Source organism: Botrytis fragariae (genome assembly GCF_013461495.1).
Source record: "Botrytis fragariae strain BVB16 chromosome Unknown tig00000054, whole genome shotgun sequence".
NCBI lineage: Eukaryota > Fungi > Ascomycota > Leotiomycetes > Helotiales > Sclerotiniaceae > Botrytis > Botrytis fragariae.
This window is the reverse complement of record NW_023500993.1, coordinates 151,480-175,502: the sequence shown is the minus strand read 5'-3', so window position 1 is coordinate 175,502 and position 24,023 is coordinate 151,480. Positions and strand designations below refer to the sequence as shown.

The 24,023-nt window shown below is 43.3% G+C and overlaps 6 protein-coding genes across 6 annotated transcripts; 4 read left to right on the top strand and 2 right to left on the bottom strand.

The window, feature by feature from the left end:
* Nucleotides 1–336: 336 nt before the first annotated feature.
* Nucleotides 337–3,509, bottom strand: Bfra_004829 (putative nf-x1 finger and helicase domain protein; the record flags this gene model as incomplete). Its single annotated transcript, XM_037335221.1, has 7 exons — nucleotides 337–671; nucleotides 766–1,183; nucleotides 1,258–1,600; nucleotides 1,689–1,773; nucleotides 1,840–2,278; nucleotides 2,340–2,707; nucleotides 2,840–3,509. The coding sequence occupies 7 exons, from the start codon at nucleotides 3,507–3,509 to the stop codon at nucleotides 337–339; spliced, it is 2,658 nt and encodes an 885-aa protein (XP_037192316.1).
* A 1,226-nt stretch (nucleotides 3,510–4,735) lies between these two features.
* Bfra_004828 (uncharacterized protein) lies at nucleotides 4,736–5,160 on the top strand (the record flags this gene model as incomplete). Its single annotated transcript, XM_037335220.1, has 2 exons — nucleotides 4,736–4,826; nucleotides 4,850–5,160. 2 exons carry the CDS (start codon nucleotides 4,736–4,738, stop codon nucleotides 5,158–5,160), a joined length of 402 nt encoding a protein of 133 aa, XP_037192315.1.
* A 5,327-nt stretch (nucleotides 5,161–10,487) lies between these two features.
* Nucleotides 10,488–11,753, top strand: Bfra_004827 (putative fyve domain protein; the record flags this gene model as incomplete). Its single annotated transcript, XM_037335219.1, has 2 exons — nucleotides 10,488–11,006; nucleotides 11,358–11,753. The coding sequence occupies 2 exons, from the start codon at nucleotides 10,488–10,490 to the stop codon at nucleotides 11,751–11,753; spliced, it is 915 nt and encodes a 304-aa protein (XP_037192314.1).
* Nucleotides 11,754–14,383: 2,630 nt separating this feature from the next.
* On the bottom strand, nucleotides 14,384–15,299 carry Bfra_004825 (putative adp-ribosylation factor family protein; the record flags this gene model as incomplete). The annotated part of the gene is made up of 2 exons (XM_037335218.1): nucleotides 14,384–14,886; nucleotides 15,251–15,299. 2 exons carry the CDS (start codon nucleotides 15,297–15,299, stop codon nucleotides 14,384–14,386), a joined length of 552 nt encoding a protein of 183 aa, XP_037192313.1.
* Nucleotides 15,300–15,956: 657 nt separating this feature from the next.
* On the top strand, nucleotides 15,957–17,742 carry Bfra_004824 (putative tetratricopeptide repeat protein 1 protein; the record flags this gene model as incomplete). Its single annotated transcript, XM_037335217.1, has 5 exons — nucleotides 15,957–15,988; nucleotides 16,087–16,353; nucleotides 16,422–16,784; nucleotides 16,837–17,457; nucleotides 17,511–17,742. The coding sequence occupies 5 exons, from the start codon at nucleotides 15,957–15,959 to the stop codon at nucleotides 17,740–17,742; spliced, it is 1,515 nt and encodes a 504-aa protein (XP_037192312.1).
* A 2,762-nt stretch (nucleotides 17,743–20,504) lies between these two features.
* Nucleotides 20,505–22,892, top strand: Bfra_004823 (putative long chain fatty alcohol protein; the record flags this gene model as incomplete). The annotated part of the gene is made up of 4 exons (XM_037335216.1): nucleotides 20,505–21,672; nucleotides 21,693–21,961; nucleotides 22,015–22,099; nucleotides 22,162–22,892. The coding sequence occupies 4 exons, from the start codon at nucleotides 20,505–20,507 to the stop codon at nucleotides 22,890–22,892; spliced, it is 2,253 nt and encodes a 750-aa protein (XP_037192311.1).
* Between the last annotated feature and the right edge of the window lie 1,131 nt (nucleotides 22,893–24,023).

The following is a 24,023-nucleotide window of genomic DNA, read 5'->3' as shown; positions in this document are numbered from 1 at the left end:
ACTTGGTGAAATGTTGTCGCACTCTTTCCGTTTGATTAGAATGGCGCTTGAAGTAACGGGAAGGTGAAAGACAGATGGTTGGCCTCTTGAAGCGGCGAAATTGAGAATGATATATGACATTACTTGTTTCAGAGAATTTTTATCGGATATAGGATATATTCTGATGACATTGAAATTGCAATACAGCTTCATCTCTCCACGCCACCCTTACTTTCAATGCATTCAATCGTTTGCTCCTCATCTTTGACACCCGTTCTGTATTGCTCTCCAACGCCAGAATTTCTTGCTCCGCCCTCGTTCTAATATAGCATTCTAGCACCTGGAGAATAAATCATTTTATTGTATCGGTATCGTATGATTGTTTCCGTTACTTGATAAGACAAGGGATGTGCTACCAACGTCTGCAAGAATTTTAGTTACATCGTGATCAATCAACCTCGGGTATTTTGTCTTGATCAATCTCGATATATCGGGGCGCATACGACGTTGGATATTCAATTGAGCCACTGGAAGAGTGAGCCGTCCGGGGTCACCAACAGATAACCTCTCGAATTGACTGTGGTCTAGTTTATATGAAGCTCCCGCTTGGCTCTCAAGAGATAAATTGTAATTGTTGGTTGAGGGACGGAGCTGCTCGTGATCCCCAATAGAGATGACATGTTCAACGCTTGCTGTAAACAATGAAAATTAGCTTGACAGATCGATAACTTTGGCAATTTCTGAATCCTATCATCGCTTCAAACCGAACAAAAAAATACTACTTACGTAGAAGTGCAGACAGCATATGAGCCTTAAGAACCTCCCCTGCTTCCTCGCAGACAATCACCTTAGCTTTGACGTGTTTCAAAGTCGACATTTTCGTTGCAAGACCAGTCGTAGTCGCCCCAATGATATCCGCTCCCTGTAATACACGCCGGTCTTTACCAGAATATACGTTCTGTATTGCCTGGCTATGTTCCTCGGTCCGAGTTATGGACTCAAATAAGTCGTTCGTGACTTCTTTGCGTGTTTCTTCTGCCAAAAGTCTAACAAGAATGATCTTTTCGTTGCCCTTTAGTGCGTGCACATTGACATTTGCGAACTCTATCAAGTCATCTATTGTACATGTCGCCGAAAACGTTGGTGCTTGTCCCTCCATTTCAGTGTTGTACCTGAGCCATAAATTGAAAGGCTCTCCACCAACCTTGTTATATATCATTAGCATGGTCAAGCGGAATGGAGGAATTTTACCACTTGTAAGAAAAAAGGGATCCTCACCGTTTCGAATCCTTCCTCGTCAAACCTGTCGAATTGTTGGTAAATTTCATGATAGCGTCGAGCGACGTAGTCTTTTAATGATCCCCACTCTGGATAATCTCCAAGTCCATTCAATTGTCGAAGAAGCTTTTCCACATGATATTCTTCACTTTCCAATGCCGAGTGACTGGTTCTAAGCGTGTTACTTTCGGGCTTGGTTGTAGTCTCACCTTGAGAGACCACTCGAAGATTTTTTCCATCTAGGATCTTCGATTTACTTTGTCCGCCTATTCGAATCACTTTCCCAATGCCGGATTGTACCAAGTATTCAAGAAATTGGTCGAGAGCATGGTTCGTGTAGTAACTGCGCAAGATTGATTAATGTAAAATGTGGGATCATAGGACCATTGCCATGTCTCCTACAGCCGTGAACTAAAGAGCATTCAACTTACACGATGATTATGGGACCAAGTGTCACCGTCTTGCATGCTAATAAGACTTTGACAAGCTTTACGCCTAGAAAAAACTTTCCTGTGCCTGGAGGTCCCTGAATGTGACAGAACTATCGTAAAAGAGCAGCAAGTAATGCTTCACTTTGCCCACGATCAAGTTCCGTTCGTTGTTCAATTTCATCAATGAGTCCGGCATCATCGACCGAGGATACTGAATTTTTGATCAGTAAATCACCTTTTGACCTATCTTGTAGTATAGAGTCCAGCGAATACGCCGATCTTGATCCACGGGCATATAATGGGGGTGGTATATTCAGGGTGGTTGAACTACCAAACTGTCGACGGTCAGGCAAAATCCATTGACGAAAAGGTAATCGATTCAGTCTTTGCTTGTCTTGGAGATTCTCAAGAATAGGCGTGAAAGTGGCGAGAATTACACTAGGAAGTTCTACCATAATTCCTCTAGCTGAGCTTGAGTTCAACAGCGCCAGGCTCTCGGAATCATTTGAACTTCCAATAGCAGGTTTTGCAGTGACAATCGCTCGCGATTCGTTTGAAATCAAGCTGTAATCCAAGTCGAGACCCGTGGACTTTTTTGTGACAGTTAAAAATAATGGAGTGCATTTCGTTCCATTGAATGAGAGTAAACACATTAAAACGCCTTCGGCGAGTCGTTTCGACTCTTTCCATCACTTTCCCCTGTCTTTTTTTATTTAGATTTTTTGACCAATTGTGGAGGATGAGAGAATGAAATTTGGACTTCCAAGCCTCGTCGATGGTTGAAGGTAATGTCAATACGACTGCGGTAGAGACACCATCAACCTGCTGCTGATCTTCTTGGTAAAGAAGTCCATTAGCTCGGGCTATCATGCCTTGAATTTCTTGAATGCGAGATGGAACTATGGCAAAAGCTGCCGAATTTCGATCGATACTAATGATAGCCACAGAAGTCTCGAGTGAAGTCACAACATTGGGAAGGTCATCATGGAACAACGCATGTCGTTCTCGTCTGAGAAGTTCTCGAAGTCAAGTAGAAATTGCGATCAAAGTCCTCTCTATCTCATCAGTGGAAGCCTGGTTGGAAGAATAATGTATCTCCAGCAGATTGGTCATAAGAGTTTGAAAGAATGGAATTGCACGAAATCCGTTACTGCCACTGATAAGATTGTAGAGGTTCCCCACGCAAGTGTCGATAGACAAGCAGTCCAATAATGCCTGATGTGTCATGACATCTAGGAAAGGCTGCACAAGTTTGACATATGTTCCTGCGCAATTCGTATGAGTAGTCATCCCCAGAAGGACCCGAATGTGTTCGCGACCAAAAAAATTGTCATTTTCTAGATCTTGAGGGACCATCTGCTTATTGTCTCGGTCTTCGCCATTCAAAATCTTAAGAGCACCATGCCACAGCATTTCTGTAGTTCGGATATCGTTGGGTCTAGGGTGGGACTTGATGAGGTACTTCCAACTAGAATAAGCGTTTCTGGCTTCCTGTCGGGCCAATGTCTCGTCGGGCCTTGAACGAGGTTGTTGAAACACTTCATCGGCATACGAGACTTCACGAGAAAATCTGCATCGCGATCCGCGTGGGCAATTGCCTGTCCTTTGAAAGCTCCAGCATATTTCATCCGATCGATTGGGATTACCCAGACCTCTCTCTCCAATGCCGCGGCCGCGACCGCGAACATGCGAGCCGAAGCTTCTACGAGAACTTTGTCTTCCAATACCTCCCGAGCCTCTATTTCTGCCTCTCCAACTCCCATCTTCTTCATCTCCCTCCTGCCATCCTCGACTTACGGTATCACCTCGCCAGCTAGCCATACTACTCGCTATAATCACCAGCGTCTCTAAACAAATTGAAGGTGTGCATCAGAACGTAATGTGTCAGCGAAGATGATAGGAAACGATACGAGTAATTATATTTTCAGAATGCTATTCTAGTCCTTCAGATATTCTTACGAGTACATGATGAGAAAGATAGTGAGTGGTATTTCAACTCGTCTCATTTACCAACAACGATGACCACTTTTGATTGTGAATGATGGATAGAGGCCCTCAATCTTGTCTGTCCAACCAAAGCAGCCGGAAGGCTGCATGCAAGGCTCTCAATACGCCGCAAATCAATAGATAGGAAACAAACAAACTTTCCAAGCTATGCATTATATGGCCATTCGTACACATTATATAGGAATCCTGCATTGTATTTCCTTTTGAGACCGGTAATTAAGGTGCCATTTGCGAATTGTCCAAGGCCGAGTGCATTTAGGTAGTATTCATGGGCGCAAGAACTAGCATTTATTTAATTCGAAGCTGGATGCCCCCTGTACCAACATCATTGTGCCTTGAGACAAACAAACGAGCCCAAAATGCAATTTTGAGTGGCGAGATGATTCGTTTGATGTAGAGCACACACTGGTAGTATCCGCAGCACGTTTCCGTGGAGAGTACATTTTTCGTCATATTCTCCCCATTGGCAGTAGACTTACCATGCGGTGCCAATCCCATGACCTCATTCGAAGGGGTTGAAATCATGCTGTGCATTTCCGCAATTAAGGAGGTCGGGTCGAAACGTAACAAGCCGCATTATGCGCCATAGCTTTGGCAGGTTCTATTCCACAGTTTTGGTCCAATACGTAGACTCGCATTTATTGCATACCTATTCCGTTTGCACCGCCGCAATAGATGGGCTGAAAAATATCTTCATGAAATCTGCTTTATCTACTATGGGGATATCAGAATATGGAAATAAGAGCTCTCAAGATATGAGGGCACGCAACTCATGGATATTGGGATTTGTGGTCGCAACAATTGATCCCTGGCGAGTGAGAGTTCCAGTAAAATTCTCAAGGGATCGCAAACCCGGAGAAAAGCTAAGCGAGAGAAGACAAAGCAAATGCCATGTATTTGATACAAAGCAAGAAAATAAATGAGGCATGAACCCTTTTTTATGATTCAACGAGTTCCCGTATGAGACTTCCTCACGTCCTGTTGGCGTGTGCGAAGGCTAGTCTATCTCTCTTAGAAGATCTAGCACGTGAGGGCTCAAGATGTTGCAAACTCCCAAGAACTTGCGAGGAAGAAGCCATGGTTTCCCAGATCTCAACTTTGAAGCAACAGCTCATATCATGACGATCGAAGGTTCGAGGGCATGGTACTTTCAGCCGATATGACACAGTATCTTCGATTCAAGGGTTTTTATCGACATCCAGCAACTCGTACGTTATTTGTGTGGGTAGGGGATTCTTCTGGAGATAACTTCTATGGCAGCAGGAAGATCGAACCACTAGCCTTCGATCAATCGACGATAGCAATTCTGCATGGCTCCAAGGATATTTCTCAACCGCCATCAATTGTGAGAAGGATCAACATGTGCGAGAATCTGATTGCGATGTCGGACAATTCAATCCTTGACGGAAGATTGGAAATGCATCACCGCAGATCGAGGAAGAGATATGAACAGAAACGACTGTGATATGGCAAGATATTCCATTGCCGGGGTTTAAACGAGCGCATTCAACTTCCTCATGGAGGTTTGATCGTCCTTGAAAGACGGCCTACTATCATGATCCGTTGAAGGACCCGATTCTCGACGATCAGGAACTATCCTCACTTTCAATTGTGTCCAGTTTCGTCAAGTTTCCAAAGATTATCAAGGTCACAAAGTTGCAACGGATGTGAACAAAGAACAATTCCTCTTACACCAACATACCGAAAGACCACGGAGATGTCAATTTTGACGATGGTCCATGCAGCCACACAATGGGGCGGAATGGGTACGAAATGGGTATTCAAGCGCCCCATAGTCCGCGTTTCCCGCGCAGACCCTTAATTTAGGCAAAAATATGGATGGCTTCAAAAATCCCTCACACGACTCTTCTCTTTCCTACGAACCATTGTTTTTTCCTTCGACGAGCATGGAACTGCTACTCCACTCCAATAGGATCCGGGGCAGCCTTACCTGGAGCGGAAGAATCTTGACTTCTGCACGTCCTTCTCTTGAAGACTTACCCTCAACTGGTAACAGCAATCAATAATTTAAAATCTCAACCTCCGCATGACTGGAAATGAACCCTTCTATATGCTATGCAGCTTTCACGATCAAAATTTGTCAATGCATTGTATACATATCCTAGCTTACACTCCTCCTCACCAATATCGGTAGTGTACCATAGAGTGAAAAGGGTCCGCTACTGCAAATAACAAGCCTCAAAAGAAACGTGAAGCGGAAATCTCCAAGAATGGGGGCGCATTTCTGGAGGGGTCGATGTGTTGAAAATCCACATTAGGGCCCAGTATAAATTTCCACCTTCAATCTCAGTGCCAGAATTAATCCGGTTGAGATCCGAAGAAATCAAAGACAATTTGCCGAAGAAATTCACAGCCTCACAGGAAACAGGACACAGCACAAGTGACAAGTTGTTGAGTTGATAACAGATCTTCAAAAGCTCCAAGGCTGTTGGGTTAATCTTTTGCCACCAAGATTGAGTTGTCAACAATCCACAAAAGAGTCCAGTGATCGAATGGCCCATTTGATTCCGTACAGATTCTTTCTAGGTCTTCTAGAGTATCGAATAGTCCCTAGAACCTTCCCCAATACCCCACAGTGATACCACCTTTCTGCATCTCTTGCATTTACATCCCATGATGAGTTTGTAGTACGAAGTAGACTCGCTACCGCGCTGAGAGATGACCTCTCGGTGGTTGCAACTCCAAGGTAAAATCCGGATCAACATGAAGGGCCATCATCAGGCCCCTGAGCTCTGCATCCAAGTACCAAAGATTCATTTCTTACAGGGCCTTGGAATTTGTACATCGTCATTAAAGACAGTTAATTGAATCGCGTTTCGTGACGATCTTGAGAAGTCGCACCGATTAGCATGCTGTCGGTCATTGAAATGCTCTCGGCAACTAAGTGGTAGCGTTAGAGACTTTACCCAGCCCAGCTCTCTGTGTGGCCAAGTATTTTTGGATTCCGTCTGGCGACAGGGCGAGAATCCAGACTAACGATTGATTGAGGTTAGAGTATTACTATGCTTCAACGGTTAAAATGGATCTTCCGGAAATGGATTGGAATTGGGAAATTTGTCGGCTATGAGAGCGGACCAATTACATGGTGAGAGTTTGATTGATGGATCTTGGAGGGGTGCACTCTGGTGAATTTGGTTGGATGTGATGAAAAGCAACTCGTGAGACAGCCTCAACTAAACAGCTTAACAGCGATAAATTAATTAGCGACCGCCGACAAACTCCGATAGTCGCCGCCGTATGCGCGAGTCACGAAATTCATGTAATACGACCGTCGAGCATGTAGGTTGTTACAGGACAACACCATTGATTGCTCAAAGGACAAGAGTTTTGACGATGGAATTCATACCCAAGGGATTACGGAGAAACCCCAAGAGATGTGCATTGTGTGGAACGGTATGAGTTGCAAAAGTTATCCAGATAGATTCCTTGGTTTGACAAAGTTTAGATAAGGGAAGGTTTTGATTTACGTTGCACAGAGCGATCCCAAGATTCCAATGACGCTGTGAATTCTTCAGAGTACCCAAGTTCTACGAAGTACTCCATATATGCTCAAGTTACGAGTAAGTTGGTTATCTTTGTGATCTTCATGATGGATTCCAAACCATCATAGAGCCAAGAGATAAAAGTCGTCACTCAAAACCGCTATTGAATTTACGATACCGGTACTAAACCTACCGAGACACGCAAGTTTCGGTATCAAGGAGTCCAGAACATCAGATTGCAGCATCTTGCAATTTCAGATGTGTAGAACAGATAGATGTAAAGCACAGATGTATGTGTTCAGATGTTGAGTTAGTTACTCTGTAGTTGTTCAGACGTTCTCTCGATTGTTTCTTTTCCTTTAATGAAACGGAGTCCCCGATCAATGTGTGTCTCCATTGGCCCCCCCCCCCCTTTCCCCCAAAGTCGACAACATTATGACCCTCTTGCCTATATGCGACCGACCCTCTCTCATCAGCCTCCACTGCCCATTTGCCCAGCAGCATTCTCGAGTCTTGACTCGAGACCTGTCAAGCTTCAAGCTTCAAGCTTTTCAAACTTTCCAACTCTCCAACCAAGATCCCTCCTCAACATCCGCCCTCCCGATGAGTTACCGTAATAATACATCATAGTGTCTCTACCAGCAACCAATTAAATTACTCTGATAAGAGAACACTTGGCCACCAATCAAATTTCGCATTAGACCCTGGATTTTGATTTTTAGCTTATGCACACGCGACAGTGGTTTTATTAGTGTGTACTGTGGAACCCAAGGACCCTAGTCGATCCTTTCTCAAAAAAGTTTAACGAGGTCTCTTCTCTCAAGTTCGAGTGTCATCTTGATGGCTGACAAGTGAAGATTGGTTTTAACTTCTCAATAAGATTGGTAGATCAAGATCCAAGGGAAAGCGTGTGTACTGACTGATCTTTGCGTGTGTATGTGTGCGTATGTGTATGTGTAGGTGTGTGTGCGCGAGATAAACCCAGATTCCATTTTTATTTGAGGCTGACGGCGCATGAATTTCGATATGTAGTGAGAGTTACACATATCTATTTGTTTTCTCTGACCGCTCAATTATCTAATGTTTGAAATCTTGTTTACAGTGTACTGTGTATTGAAATCTGTTCTTTCCTCCTGTTGATCGTTATTGTCTGTTCTCTCTCGTTTCTCGTTTCTCGTTTCTTATCCCTTAACTAACCATATCACTACCACCTACCTCCCGATACAAACTTCCGTGCATTGTGTCAATTGTGGCTGGAAGGGAAAATTTGAATTGACGAGGAGGACATTCTCCGTAGGTAGTTTCGCACCCTTGATCAATTTGGGCTCACATCTCGGCACGAACTCCTTTAATCCTGGCATTTACCGATGCTAAATGGATCCCTATCGTAGGTATCTAATACTATTACGATCATGTCAAGTCTTAGCTTTTTTCTCGAATCCACTTCATTATGTGACTTGTTATCCAATCAAACCCTAGTAATTCATAAGTTTTGATGCTTAGCTGATCATCAATCTCATCTAACTCCGTAGAAGAGTGGATTCTTCCGACGGTGATACTAATTTCTGCTATGTACTGCACTGTACGTACTGTACATGGACGGAATTGGCGAGACTCGGAATATAGCTCTGCCGTGTAGACTGCACCTCTGTACGGGATTTGAGTCTTGCTATGATGAATGGATGCATGTACATTGTACGGAAATGCTTAATGGAGTTCAACACATGTGCAGCATCGAGCGATTCGAATGAGAATAAACCCTCCTTTTTCTACCTCAAGAGTGTAGACTCTTGACGACGTTCTCTACACAATATTTCGTGCCTCAAAAAGTCATGTTCAAATGATATTAGACCCTTCTACAAGTTCTAAACATACTAAGCTCCCAATGGTTACTTATCCATATACCCATTTACCCATATATCTCCATATCTAACATTAGCCCTCCGAGAATATATTGAACTATTATGTACTGTAGTCTGAAGACCGGTACATATCTGATCAAAATTAGTTTAAACCTCTCTAACTGGGTTCTTCCCATGTAACGCACGTGTTAATTACTCGAGTACGGAGTAGTTGTCGGGTAGTTAAGAAAGCAAAGGTAAAAAAGTAGAGAGTCGAGGATACATCGTTAGACATTCGAACTTTTACTCCAGCATCCCATATCTTAGCTTCAATCCACTTTTCCATTATCCACCCCCCTCCACTCTGTCTGTTCAATGTGCGTACGGAGTATACATATCAAATTGCCCCCCCTCTCCTCAATACTCGCATCTCGTCTCATCTCAACAATCAGCATCGAAATACCTTCTTCATTCAAAAGTAAAGCAATTGGAAACTTAGAAAGACTTCAACCCTTTCTTCCAAGTTACTTGTACTTCTTGCCCCTACTTCAACATCTACTTCAACATCTATATCTCTGTCTATATCTCCATCTATATCTCCATCTCCATCTCTACTTCTACCTTCTACTTCTTACCAATCAACTACTTCAAGTCTTACCTACATTTTAACTTCTTACCCACCTTCAATCTTCCATCCTCCTGTATAACGAGGTACAACATCGACATATACGACCATCCCATCCTATCCTATCGTATCTTTCTTATCTATCTTACTTTTGTAAGACATCGGATTCGAAGAGTTTAGTTCCCCAAGTTCCATTGTGTGGGAGATTAGAAAAGCTTTACAAGGATCTTTGAAAGAAGATTGGATTGGATTGCATTTGCATTTGCATTTGCATTGTTATCTCTCACATCGACTCATAAAGAACCAATTGGTCGAAGCGAGAACTATCAATCATCCAATACACCCGCCACAATACTACAACGCTACCAAGAGATTAAAGAAAACCGAATTCCTACTACTTCCCCATTCTACACGATCTTCAATTATTTTCCCTTCCCTTCCTCTCTACAAGACACCCGAAGTCATACAGTTATAATAACATACATCATAATAAATAATCATTCATTCACCCATTACATTCATATTCTATTGATAAACGATCAATAGAATATAATTGTGGTTATTAATCGTCCAAATTTCATCTCTCAATAATCGAATTTGGAAGTTGGTTCGATAAGAACTTGCAGAAGAAGGCTTTATAATAATAGTAAGGCCTACGATAACCGCATCGTCAACCTACTTGCTTCTATCTTTAGGAGGCGCACAACAATATCGCCGCCGTTCGGTCGCTGTTACCTTGGGTCGCTTTCACCGATAAGAGTCAGAGAAGAGCAACATTTCACCAATCCTCAACTCTCATATCAGAAAGTGAGAGTGAAATTCCATGTTCTTCGAAACAAATCGACAGACTTCCTACCCTCCTCCTACTACCACTTACGACTTCACATCAGAGAAATCGAGAGTGATGTCTACAGATTTCGCAATGCCGGTTCAACAATTCACGGCTTCCCCCTCTCAATATACTCTCTACAACAGTCAACAAATCTCTCCGACAAATACCACTCCGCCAACTCCAAACAATGCTTCTCCCACTTCACCAAGAAATGGACTTCCAAATTATCTACCAGCGCACACTAGACAGTTGCGACCACCCAAGTCACCATTGTATGTGCCAGCGGTTTTGAGACCAACAGATCCGCCCAGGAGAATGATGAAGCCATCACCACTTACCCCACCACAAAGTATGCATAGCAGCTTTGATGACTTGGAGAGCGCAACAACGTTGACTAGAAGATCGACTGGAGATAGCGGAAAATTCGGATTGGGCGCAATAACTGAATCTGAATGGAGTGTCGAGGGCCTTGGAAAGGTAACCGCATTGCCAACAAAAAATCACTGGAAGGTATGTTAGCAAAAGTGTTCCCATTCTGTTCGAAGTAAAGCAAAAGAAAAAAAAGGAAAGATCATGAACGAGCTTTACCTTTTTGGACTTTCTTACTTTTTTGCATTCAAGAAGTCTTGGGGTGTTCGGGGTATTTGTAACTTGTGCAAACAAATATTGCAATACCTTGAGGGATATTACGTGCTAGAAATTCGCAATGGATCCCTAGCCGCCATGCAAACCATTCCTCATCGCTTGGCTGGGTCGCGTGCTTCAAACAAAAATATCTATCCACCTTATCTGCCAATTATCTTTCAGTTATTTACTTTTTAATATCTATAAAAATGGGATGCTAACTCTATGGTTCAATAGCCTGATGCCGAATCCTCTATCTGCGATGAAACTACTTGCACAAAATACTTCACCTACTTTACAAGGCGGCATCACTGTCGGCGCTGTGGAAACATTTTCTGCGATCAACACTCTGGTTATTCAATTCCTCTTGATCAAGACGCCAACTACCACCCAAAGGGCACTCAAAGTCGCTCCTGCGAACACTGCTGGCATGAGTATAGAAGCTGGTCTATTGCACGATCCAGTCGATCCAACAGCGAAAGCTCTCAAGACGAACCCAGAACTCCCACCACTCCAGTCGTTAATTGTGCCAGAGGTAGAGTTGTCGACAACCTCATCGGCCAACAATTGAAAGGTCCACCCGAGAGTCTTCCAGCAAGTGTCCCAAGAGATTGGCACTGGAGCACCTTTTAGACGAAACTTGGAACATTACATATACACTTGAACGTTTACGAATTCTACGAATTCCCTTCTTTCTTGATACCACAATTACGATAATAAACGGCCTATTTGAGAGAAAGATGTATGAATATACACATAATTTCCAATCAACATTGACAGGCATGTCTTCAACAATTTAAAGCTTACTGCGAGTCGAATTTAGCGTTGCTATCGCCTGCTTCCATCGCGTTGAATACCCAAAGATCCAGCTTACTTTTCGATCGGCTTTAAATAGGCCCTTGTGCCAGAGCAATATACTATTGCTTGTTTATCTTTTGATTTTTTGATGGGGGATTTTGTTTTTGGCAAAGATCTTCATACATGTTACATTTTAGACTAATTGTCTTTTTTGCTTTTTTTGCGTTTGCAGTTGCTTTAGCGTGGGGTTTTTTGGTTGATGCAATACAATGGGACGCGTATATATCATTTAGACTTTGATATTGGCGAATGATGGAAGATTAGGTGTTTGATGGAATGGATCCATTATTCTAATGGATGGCGTATTGGGAATGATATGATCACGGTCATGGACTTACGGGAATGGGATTGATGATTGAAGATCGAGGAATGGGAATATTCCAGGTATGATGGAATGGGATGGACGGGGTGTTTTGAAATGATGGGAGAAGATGAGAGAAATATAAGGATTGAATTGCTGGCCGTGTGGTTCTTGTAGGGTTAGATTAGATATCATGACTTTGCTACAATGAAAGTTTGAAGATTCAAAGATTTCATGTTCTACACTGTTGCATTCTGATTGGGTGATAGGATACTAATGGAAGTGAATCAAAGTTCGCGTGTTGTTTATATGTCAATGTCCTCACCTACGATAGTTATCGGCTCTCCCAAGCGGCAGACTAATTCCTACCGACTATTGAATGCTTAATTCTATCAGAGCCGAATGGTCAATGCGATCTGGGAAATGCTTAGTGATAGATATCCTGGTGATAAATTCTAGAATGTTCTGAGCAGTGAGAGATGAGGTGGGAAGATTCCGCTCTAGGACGGTGCGGTACGGTGTGGTGTGTGCGCTTGGACTCGGATCTGGGATTGTGCTTGGACGTGGACTTGGACTTGGACTTGGGGTTGGATGGAGATGTGGATGTGGATGTGGATGTGTGTGTGTGTGTTTGTTTGGGGGTTTAGGACGGGGAGGGGGAGGGGAAGATCGCGGAGTCGGGGTCTGAGGTTTGAGGTTTGGATGGAGGAGTTGGGTAGGTGTTTAGGATTGGGTTTGGGGATTGGGATTGGGTTTGGGTCGAACTTTTTGGTCCGGTTGGAACTTAGGGAGGGGTATGGATTGGTTTGGGTTTGGGTATGGATATAGATTTGGATGATCTTGTTTGGTGTCGGAGTCGGTGTTCAGAGGTATGGTGTAATATGTAAAGAGGGGAATAGGGGAAGTAGCTTGGCACACGGCTGTTTGAATTGTGGATGGGTGGATGGGAGCGGAGCGGAAAAGAAAGGATATTCGAAAGGATATCTAGGATGGGCGGATGGTCGGGGGAGGATAATGAGATGAGTATTGTGATTGTGGAAATGAGTTTGAGGGTTGTGTTGATTATTTGGGATTTGGACGTGGTTTTGGATGATGTTGAGATTGTAGGTTAGATGGCTCAAGTTGGGAAAGGTAGGAAAGGGTGAGTGGGAAGAGAGCGGAAGGAAAGGAGGGTCGGATGTTAAGCGGTGAGAAGTGGCGTTGATACCATTCGATGATCTCCTGACATGTAACTGGAACGGAGAGGATGCGATGGAATGGAAATGTGTGAGTACTGGTATCAGATTTTTTTGATTTTTTTGAAATTTGAGCTGATCAGAACCTCGGCATCGTGTATGGGATTATCACCAGAAGCGAGTATGATTGTTCAAGAGTTTTTCAGTAGATTGGATAAGATAGGATCAGACCATGGCGGTGAGTATTAGAACTTGGGACTTTGGATTTGTAATCACGAATTTTGAGGTTCAGGGGAAGAGGTGTTTAAGGGTATCCGAGAAAGTAGCTAGTAAGTGAGTTGGAGAGATGAGACTGTCTCAGGCGTGGTGGATAAATGTCCATGTGATGCACGAGTCAAGACTCATAACTGTCTGAAAACTCATTGAAAATCACAGACGCTTATAAATATTGGCAGTATTGATACTTAATTATAATATCCTGAAATCTATCGCCGTTGGTGCGTTTTAAGATAGGACGCGCCTCTTTCTTTCTCCCGTTTTCTATCTTCTACTTCTTCTGTTCGTTAGCTACAAGTAAACGCCCGCTAAACTCCTTGCCTATCCTTAATTTGATATCAAAATGTAATTCGCTTGCCGCCCCCTCGTCTAGTATGTTACCCGAAAGTGATTCATTAAATCTGGGCCATTTTTCAAAGAATCCGCGAGGGTCTTTGTCTTCTCTGTCCGCCTCTTGTCCAAGAAAGTCAGATACACCTGGATGCTCACAATCTCGAAGTTGCAGATGAGGGATAGAATCATGGAAAGCAATAGAAGCACAAAGCTCACTAACTCCTCTCTCACATCTCCTTGCGTCTTCCCCAAAATTGCGTGAAGGTCCCACCCCATGTTGACCTTAGATCTCTTAATACTGACTCCTCCGCCATCCCCGACTACCGCATAACAGGAGGTCTCCCCTCCCTATTCCAAACAACTCTACTTCTCACCCACTCTACAGCCTCCCTAACCCCTGTTCCACCCAACGCACTAATCGGTAAAACCCGACTGTCTCTAATTGCACCGCCTCCCTCCCCCTCAAAAACCCTCTTCACCAAACCCTCTTTGATCCTCACAACTTCCACACAATCCTCCCTGTCTTGTTTATTCGCTAAAACCAGCACTGGCACTCCTTCAGTCTCCACACTTTTCAACACATCTTCTAGTACCAATTTACACTCCTCCAATCTCCCTACGTCTTTATCCCCGGTATCAGAGTCCAAATCAGTGAGATCCCCAGACCCGATGTCAGTACTGTCTATTATAAAGACAATGGCGTGACAACTGGTGTAGTAAGATTGCCATAGTTTTCGAAGAGAATGTTGACCTCCTATATCCCAAATCTTCAGATACATATCTGGAAGGTCGATGGTGGAGACATTTTGACCGACGGTGGGTACTGTTTTTAGCTGTGAGGGATCGGCGGGAGCGGGGTTGTGCGGGAATATAGTGATTTGATTTGGGTGTGGAGAGTAGTTTTTCCAGCATTGTCAAGACCGAGGAGGAGAACGGAGTATTCTGTGGTATGTTAGTCTGCGAAAGCGAAGAGATAGATTAGATGTAGTTTTAATGATAGGAGGAATCCATAAAATCAGTGGAAACGAGAAGGACAGGAGGATTTGTGCGATTCATATTTGCTATCAATTAAGGCCCGGCTTTCAACGAAATCCACCTTTGAACACCTAAGCTCGCATTGGTGTACAAGTAAGAGCTGAATTGTAGGAAATTGAAAATATATAAGCAATGGAATGGCCGAAACTAACCTTCTTTACTAGTGGCATATCGATACAATCCCTTTGCTAAATGATACATCTTTTCAATGTCGATTGCGGGACCTGTAGATACCAAACCCCACGATCTCGGAATCCTTCAAAGCTTCGCGGCGCGTCTATAGGCAGAAGAGCCTGTTGAGAATTCGGTAGAATTATAGGATCCTCTGATAATCTCTCACAGCTAGAGCTTAATTTTGCAAACAGAGTGCCCAAGGGATTGTGGAAGAAGTGCTATCAAGTAGAACCGCAGGGCGTTTTTGGGAAGATTGTGCAGCGCGTGCAAACGAATCTGGCTAGGGATTAAGGTTTAAGCTAGAAGATTGTCATACTAAATATCGGGCTCATGAAAAAAGAATGAGAAGCTTTGCAGATGGAATTGAGTGGTGAAAATTAATTGTAAGACATTCTATTCTTAAGAAGAAATGTATCGCGACGAAGTTCAGCGAAGCCTTGACACAAGGCTGAACAAAGCTAGAAATGGTTAGGCTAAGCTTGCATGACGCGGAAACTAATGGACCCCTTCCCACTACTTCTAGTGCTCTCACGTGTCAAAGCCAACTAACAACATCGATATCTAAGAATCACATCCAACTTCTTCAGTTGGTATTTTAATGACTTATGAATCTGTTATTTTTTGGCATTGATATTCGATATTGTTTTGCATTGATTTGACTTGAGAAAAAGTGTGTGTGTAAAGATGGCGCCGATCGAAATCGATCAGGATCCAAGGTACTACCATATTCAAATTCATGTTCCCATGTTTCGTTGCATCAAATCATCAGACTGTTTGACAACCTATAAACGGGAATACTAATATATACCTACAGCCTCCTTCCAGCTTTACAGCTAGGAGGACACATACTCTTGACGTCGTGTCTAACAGCTCTCGTCTCTCGCACCATTTATCGTTCATACCTGGCACTCCCACCGTCATCTGCCACGAGACATCGTCAGCCTTTAAGGCGTAATCATGTTAGAATATTCATCAGTTTGGCTTTATTGGGTCTGATCACCGCTGGATGGTTCGGTGTGAGTGGGGCGAGTTTAAGCTATAGAGTTTGGGCTCTTGAGAGAGGCGTTGAGCTGCCTGATAGGTCTGTTATTGCAAAGCTTCCAGAGGGAGTTAACTATATGGCATGAAACATACTCACGATAAGAACAGTCTTTTTGGTGATAAAGGTGCTTTTCGATTGGGTCAACATCCAGGTCGGTTCGAAATCATCAGATGGCTTAACGATACACCTTTCTACCGTGATAATCTTGAGATAGTCGCCGAAAATACAAGATACTTTTGGTGGGGCCAGCAAGCCAATTTTGCTATGAATTCATTTAGTACCTATGTAGCTATCGAAGGACGTCGAAGAAATATCTCTAACCTATGGGCATTCATTCTCCTGGGACAGCTTGTTAATGTATCATTTGCTCAAAATCTGTGGTTCGTGGCTATTCTGTTGACTCCCGTTCCATTGCCAGAGAACGTGGATGTCTTGACTGATACGAGAAGAGTTTTCGGGAGTGTGCACAAGTGAGTTCTTTTTTTACTGTGATTAGAACACGTGCTGACTCTCATAATCTAGATTATGGTTCGAGAAGATCGTTCCACAAAGAGCTCATAACTGGCTACCGAGCCCTGGTTTCTACATTGCCTCGCTTATTTCTGGCTATGGTGCCTTGTTCTTGACACCTTTTGCGGCAAATACATCTTCATTTGGGACAGTAGCGCTCTTATCGGTTTCACTTCCATTCGCACCATTATTGCTTCCCTACATTATACCTGAGCATTGGGGAACTACGTACGATCACCCACATGAAGCTCATTCTTCATACACGAAAATATTTCGCAGCCTCTCCATTATATCCTCGATTCTTCATGTTAGAACCACTGGATTGGCTTTACTATACAATACACCTGAGAATCACTATTACCGCCATAGTCTACTTCATCCGCTCGAAAAGGTCTATCGATCAAACACAAATCGTGCATTTACAGCTGTGGAAAGAGTTTTCGGTGCAATATCAGACCACCCTGCTGTAGCATCTGTCGGATATGATGTTATTCTTTCCGGGTTAAGTCTTGGGACATGGGCTGCTGTGAGAGGATTGGATGGCATCGAGATTCTACGAGTGGTCATCCCTTGGATGAAGAAAGTTAAAGCAGGAGTAAAGGTTAAGGAGGAAGCAGAGGGTATTTCTAAACTGTAAGTTTTCACGCCCAGGCTTTTAAGATATTTGATAGCTGATCGACCCACAGAAGTGACACGCCCTCTCCAATTCGTCGCCGAGGCCGTCCTAGGAAATCCAATAGATCTTCACAAGATGCCGCATATGTACCAACGGCTACTACTACTACGAACCTAGCTGAAGGTGATTATGATGAAGATGAAGATTGGGAAATTGCAGCTCTTACATGGGGTGTATTGTCCTCTACGGGTCTAGGTGTGGGCAGCGCCGGCGTTTATGGCGCGGAAATGACGGCTAGGTGAGAGGCTGGTCGAACGAGGCAGGAGGATTGATTGATGAATGTCGAATGAAGCAAGATGAAGGGGTTGGACTGACAATGGGATTAATACAAATGGAGTTATGGTTGCGTTGTTTGGTATTAAATTGGCGTAACCCCTTCCCACACGGCTCAATAGTGAGTAACATTGTTGGGTCTGAATATTATTTCTGCAAGAAGCTCTGCAGGCGACAATCATGACTTCATCGCTATGCTATCTACGTTTCACAAGGAATTTTATGGTGTATACACTGTCAAAGGGAAGTACAAAAATCCATCGATCCACGTTCTTGTGAAGAATTCGTGCAGTCAGTCATAAGTCATAAGCTCAGCCTTCTAAACACATTTCCCATTTCCTAATTTCAGATTTACCTACAAAACTCTGAACAATTTGGCCCAGGGGAAGATATCAAAACCCAAATGAAGGAATAATGACAGGTAACTAACTACCTGACCTGAGATTTGCAACAAAGCTTGAGAGTTGGTTCATCTAATACCTGAGGTCTAACATGTGTTGATGATGGTGATCGCAAGAGTGTTTGTGTATGACCTCTTGTAGAATTGAATTCCCTTGGATATTTATTTAAATGATTTACAGGATGTTGGGTTTAAAGAAAACCGATCATTCCATTTAGATTTTATATAACTTCAAGGTCTTGAGAGAATATGGTTGCGAATTGAGATCTTGGTAGTATGGGACGACGATAATGGTTTCTAAATTTTCGACCATTACTTGCAATCACTTGCATTTTTTGTACACGTATATCAAGTGTGGAGCCCAATTCAAGTGCAGAATCATCGCGTAAGTCAGTTTAATAGTATTGATATATCTACCCAAGTTGAGATGCTGATTAGTTGTGTGGGTCAAAGTAGGTATGCCGTTTCAAGGTCAACAACCAGCCCCACAATATATCCTCACTTCACTTCCAACAACAACATTCACTGTCGTCGCCTCACCACCTTTTTCAAGCACCCCATCAAAACTCTCAAAAAATCTCCCGCGAGCAACAAGAAACTCAACACGACCATGATAAGAAGTCCTAAAAACGGATAGAACAAAGAAACAAAAAAACGCCGGCCGCCACAATCCGCGAAAGGTCTCTCGCTATCTGGGATCGTCTTGAACCTAGTATGAAGCAACTTGTGCAATCTTGAACCTCTACCGCTGTGCTAGACGCACACGCTGGGCCGAGAATTTTGTTGTGAATTGGATTGATATAGTACAGGCCAGAGGCGAGGGGAAATTACTGTACTATAGTCAACCAGAGAGTGACCGAGTAAAATGATCTTGTATAGGATAGCTGTATGTCACAAAGGATTGTTTTGCAATGGTCTATAGGAATTTCAATCTCTGAACTATCATTGATAAATGAGATAAACCTCTGATGGTATTTACTGCTGCTCTTACAGATGATTCAACTTTCAGTTCATGATGAAGAATTGAAAGATGTCACATGGGAAGGAACACTACACCATCTACAGAGCTTTTCAATATGGGACCTGAAATAGACCATCAAAAAGCTGCTCCAAAGAATCTCAACTGGGATTCGATACTACATTGTCCAGTCTCCGTATTCAAAAGGGAGCAACGACAATCTTCAAGTAGCCTTGTTTGCATGAGATACGTCTCAATTTGATATGCAACCTCACTAGCAATGCGATCAAACATTTCTCATTCCCGTCACTGACTCCTCATGTTACTTGTCGAGAAGCTGCAGCAGTCGAACAGAGTGGATCGATGTGAGTGGCCGTTGAAAATTTCCTTTTCAGGATTAAAGCTACAGGGTTTCGAATAACCCGCGAAAGTAATATGATCAGACCCATCTAAGATCCGGTAGTTGGGCGGAAACTCATAAGCAGTATCAGATAGACTCGCTCGCAAGGGCTGATGCTAATAGCACTGCTTGAGGACTCATTGACGAACTTATTGCTATGAGGATGGTCGGCGATGCAGATTCTCATTCGACCGCGACTGGACGCCGATTTGGAGAAGAATGAGGTTGAGACATACAAATCCGCAGAGCAATGTTATTGATTGTTCCAGGCAAATCGAACACGATCTTCAGAGCAGTCCTTGGGACATTGTTCACCAGCTCTTGATAGCTACTGGTTTTCCCAGACGGACGAACATAATGCCGACTCTACCTGTGATTCCCGATATTGATTCCCCACAGGCTGTCCAGCATTCGTCCCGACGGAAAGTTTCCACACTCCGTGTATCCGAATCTCTCATTCTCTGTTTCGTGATCCTTGAAAGTCGTTTCATGCCAAGGGGTCAAGTACCGCGACACGTGATCATCCCGCAATCTTGGCAGCGGAGCAATAAACGTCCCGGGAGATCAGCTTTGTTAGGATAGGATAGCAAATTGGAAGTATCGATGTTCTTAAAGAGATGCCATCATCTTCTTTTTCTTTTACGCTCTCTCTCATAATGTTATCCTAATTGCAATTGATCCTTCAAAGTTACATTATTTACCTAAACACCATAGAATACTACCACCTATCTGGGGCTCTTTCACAACATCCCTTGCCAGCCTCGGTACACGGTGCACGGAAGACAAAGTTCCGATCAGAACAATCTATTGAACTTCAGACTTCATGTGAAGAAAAGCACAGTTGAACTGGAGCTCAAGTTATCATCAATCTTTATATCTATATCTATATCGATATACATGAACATATCCTGTCGCTCATTTCTTTATTTTATATACTTGACACTCTCTATCTTGAAATTTGAAATCTTCCACAATGACCTCGAATATGGTTGATATCATTGCACCAATTGTTGCTCCATTACCTGACCCTCCTGAAGATCAATACTTCACAGAATTGCAATGGAGTACATTAATGGCAATCATGGATACTGTAATTCCTTCAATACATAAATCTTCGGTCACAAATGATCCATTCAGTCAACTCTCAGTTCCCGATGAACAGTACAGTGATGCTGTAGCTCATATGCGAACGACAATCTCATCGCCACCGTCAACGGAAGCATTAGAAGCATACCTCAATGAAAAGCCGTCCGACATTCCAGCCTTTCAAGACATCCTTCTTCGTACTTTAACCATATATGCTCGTGAGGATGCTCGAAAAGTCCTTGGTTTCATTCTCACCACTCTCAATACCCGCCTCGGCTCATTAATGCTCACAGGCTACGCCTCGCCCTTACAGTCTCACCCAATCAACATCCGTGAATCAATCCTTGCTAACTGGCGCAATTCATACTTCTTTCCCCTTCGCGCCATTGCCAAAACAATGTCTGTGTTAGGTAAACACATTTGGCTGAAAACATCACCGAATTTCGATCGAGTCACGGGTTTTGCCAAAGTTCCCGATCATTATAAACCGGGTCCTCATTACGAGTACGAGTTTCTTCAGTTTTCGGCAGGCGAGGAACCGTGGATTATTGAGACAGATGTTGTCATTGTGGGAAGTGGATGCGGAGGTGCAGTTTGTGCCAAGAATTTAGCGGAAGATGGACATAAGGTTGTGGTGGTGGAGAAGTCATATTATTATCCTCCCTCACAATTACCAATGTCCGAAGCGACTTCGGGTATTCACCTGTTCGAAAATGGAGGGGTGATTATGAATGATGATTCCAGCATGTCGATTGTGGCGGGAAGTAATTGGGGAGGTGGAGGAACTATCAATTGGAGCGCAAGTTTACAAACACAAGATTTTGTGAGGAAAGAATGGGCTGAGGATAGAGGATTGAAATTTTTTGGCTCGACGGATTTTCAGGACTGTTTGGATAGAGTTTGTGAGAGAATGGGTGTTAGTGCGGAACATGTAAGGCAAAATCATGGGAACCAGGTGTTATTGGAGGGTTCGAGAAAGTTGGGATTTAATGCGAAGCCTGTTCCACAGAACACGGGAGGACATGAACATTATTGTGGACATTGCTCAAATGGATGTGGATCTTCACAGAAGCAGGGCCAGTTGTGTCCTGGCTACCAGATGCCGCGAAGGCTGGTGCGGAGTTTATTGAAGGATTTAAAGTCGATCATGTTATTTTTGACGAATCGGATGAGAAAAAGGCAGTTGGAGTGAAAGGAGTTTGGACTTCGAGGAATAGTCAGGGTGGTGTCGATGGTCCTCTATCTGATAAAACAGTTCGAGAAGTCATTGTCAAGGCGAAGAAAGTTATCATCTCGACTGGCACGCTTTGGACTCCTGTTATATTGAAAAATAGTGGTCTCACAGTAAGTTCTTGTTCTTTTTATCATACTAACAGCCTACTAACATAAATTAACAGAATCCACAAATTGGAAGGAACTTGTATCTTCACCCAGTCAGTATGGTCGGTGCAGTATTCCCCGAGGATGTGAAACCATGGGAAGGTATGTCGCTCGGATCTTATATTATTTTCTCTTAAACTTCCTGCTAACAAGCCTTCCACCAGGTGGCATCCTCACAAGCGTATGCAGCTCTTTCGAAAACCTCGATTCGCACGGCCATGGTGTCAAGCTCGAAGCAACCTGTATGATGCCATCCCTCTGCCTTCCCACTCTCAACTACCCAACCGGATTTGACTATAAATTCAAATCCCTCTTCTACCGCCACATGAACGTTTTCATCTCCATCGCTCGAGACCGCGATAGTGGGCTTGTATATCCCGATGCCAAGACCGGCCTTCCACGAATCTCATATACCCCGAGCGATTTTGACAGAGGTCACATTCTGCAAGGCGTCCTTGCTTTGGCAAAAATCTGCTACGTAAGCGGCGCAAGAGAAATACACATCACGACTCAGGGCATTGAGCCTTTCATTCGTACTCCGTCTTCTCTTTCCACCAATTCAATTGACTTTTCTTCCGACCCCGCCTTCCAGACTTGGCTCACAACACTCTCTACCATCAACACAAAGCCTCCAGCCTCCCAATTTGCATCTGCGCATCAAATGGGTACTTCACGCATGAGTACACGCCCGGAAAATGGAGTTGTAGATCCCAAGGGAAAGGTTTGGGGCGTGGAAAATTTGTACGTTAGTGATGCAAGTGTATTCCCAAGTGCGAGCGGAGTTAATCCCATGATCACGAATATGGCGATTAGTGATTGGATTAGTAGGGGCATTAGTATGGAATTAAATGGGCAAGTTGGCGGAGAGACGGTCGAGGAAAGAGCGAGGTTGTAAACATCGATTTTCAGGACTTGATGATGGGATAGACTTTCATGGCTGAAATGAAAGGAGGCAATTGATTCTCAATGACTAGGTATTAGGTATGTCGTTCTGGACCACGGGGTTTTCACAGCCGGCTTGTTTCTTTCTTTGACGATTAGGGAATTTCATCGTTGCAGCTTCTTCTCAATACTTGGTCCATCTGTTTCTGCGAGACGGCACACGATTTCTCTTGATAGCCTTCCACTCTTAAAGCAATTTTAGCGCACTTTTATTCGCTCCGAGATCGACCAGTCTCTGTCATATCTCTTAGGAGCCTTGGAATCACTGCCTTGCCGTGATCGTTCTCTTTTACTGTTCACCACAACTTTCTTCTATCAGATGACTCCGAACCTCTAGAACAAACCAGTCTTTCATGAGAACTTCAACAATAGTAGCACCGATATTTCTAGGACTTAGAAGGTCTAGCTCAGACGAATCTTGGAGAAAGAAAAGCGCACTACTTTTTTTAAGTGACCCCCAAAACCTTCCAGATCCCTCTTTCATAAGCTCTAGAACTTCTAGAAAAACGATTTATCTTCTGGCCAATCAGTTTGACGTCGTTATCAAAGAAATTCTCATATCCATTCCCTTCGTTTATATTTTTCATGGCAACGCGAACAATGATAAGCCTCAAGAACAATACTAAGGAGAGGAACTAAAATTACCGAGAAAATTAAGTTTTCTTAACAACGAGTATCGCCTTTTCTTTGAAGGGTTTTATTATTACCATACTCCCAGCTAGAGTCTCTAGAATATATATATGGATATAGATAGAGAGATAAACAAGAAGATACCTCCATCTTCCCACTTATCTACTCACTCATTCTCTCATTCTAATTCTCGTTCATACACCTAGTCATTCGTTAAATCTAGGCGTTATTATTAAATACCTTCGAATCAATTTTCAATTATCAATCCAACAACGGACTTTCAAAAGCTTTGAATACAAGAAAAGATGTTCACTTTACCAATCGTTACAACATTTCCTTATTACCCACGACCTCCTCATATTCCTCCTTAAGATCTTTTAAAATCTCGGAGGCGCGGCCACAGGACTGTTTACCTTCCTGCCCGCCCTTCAATACCTACGCATCACAACTCTTA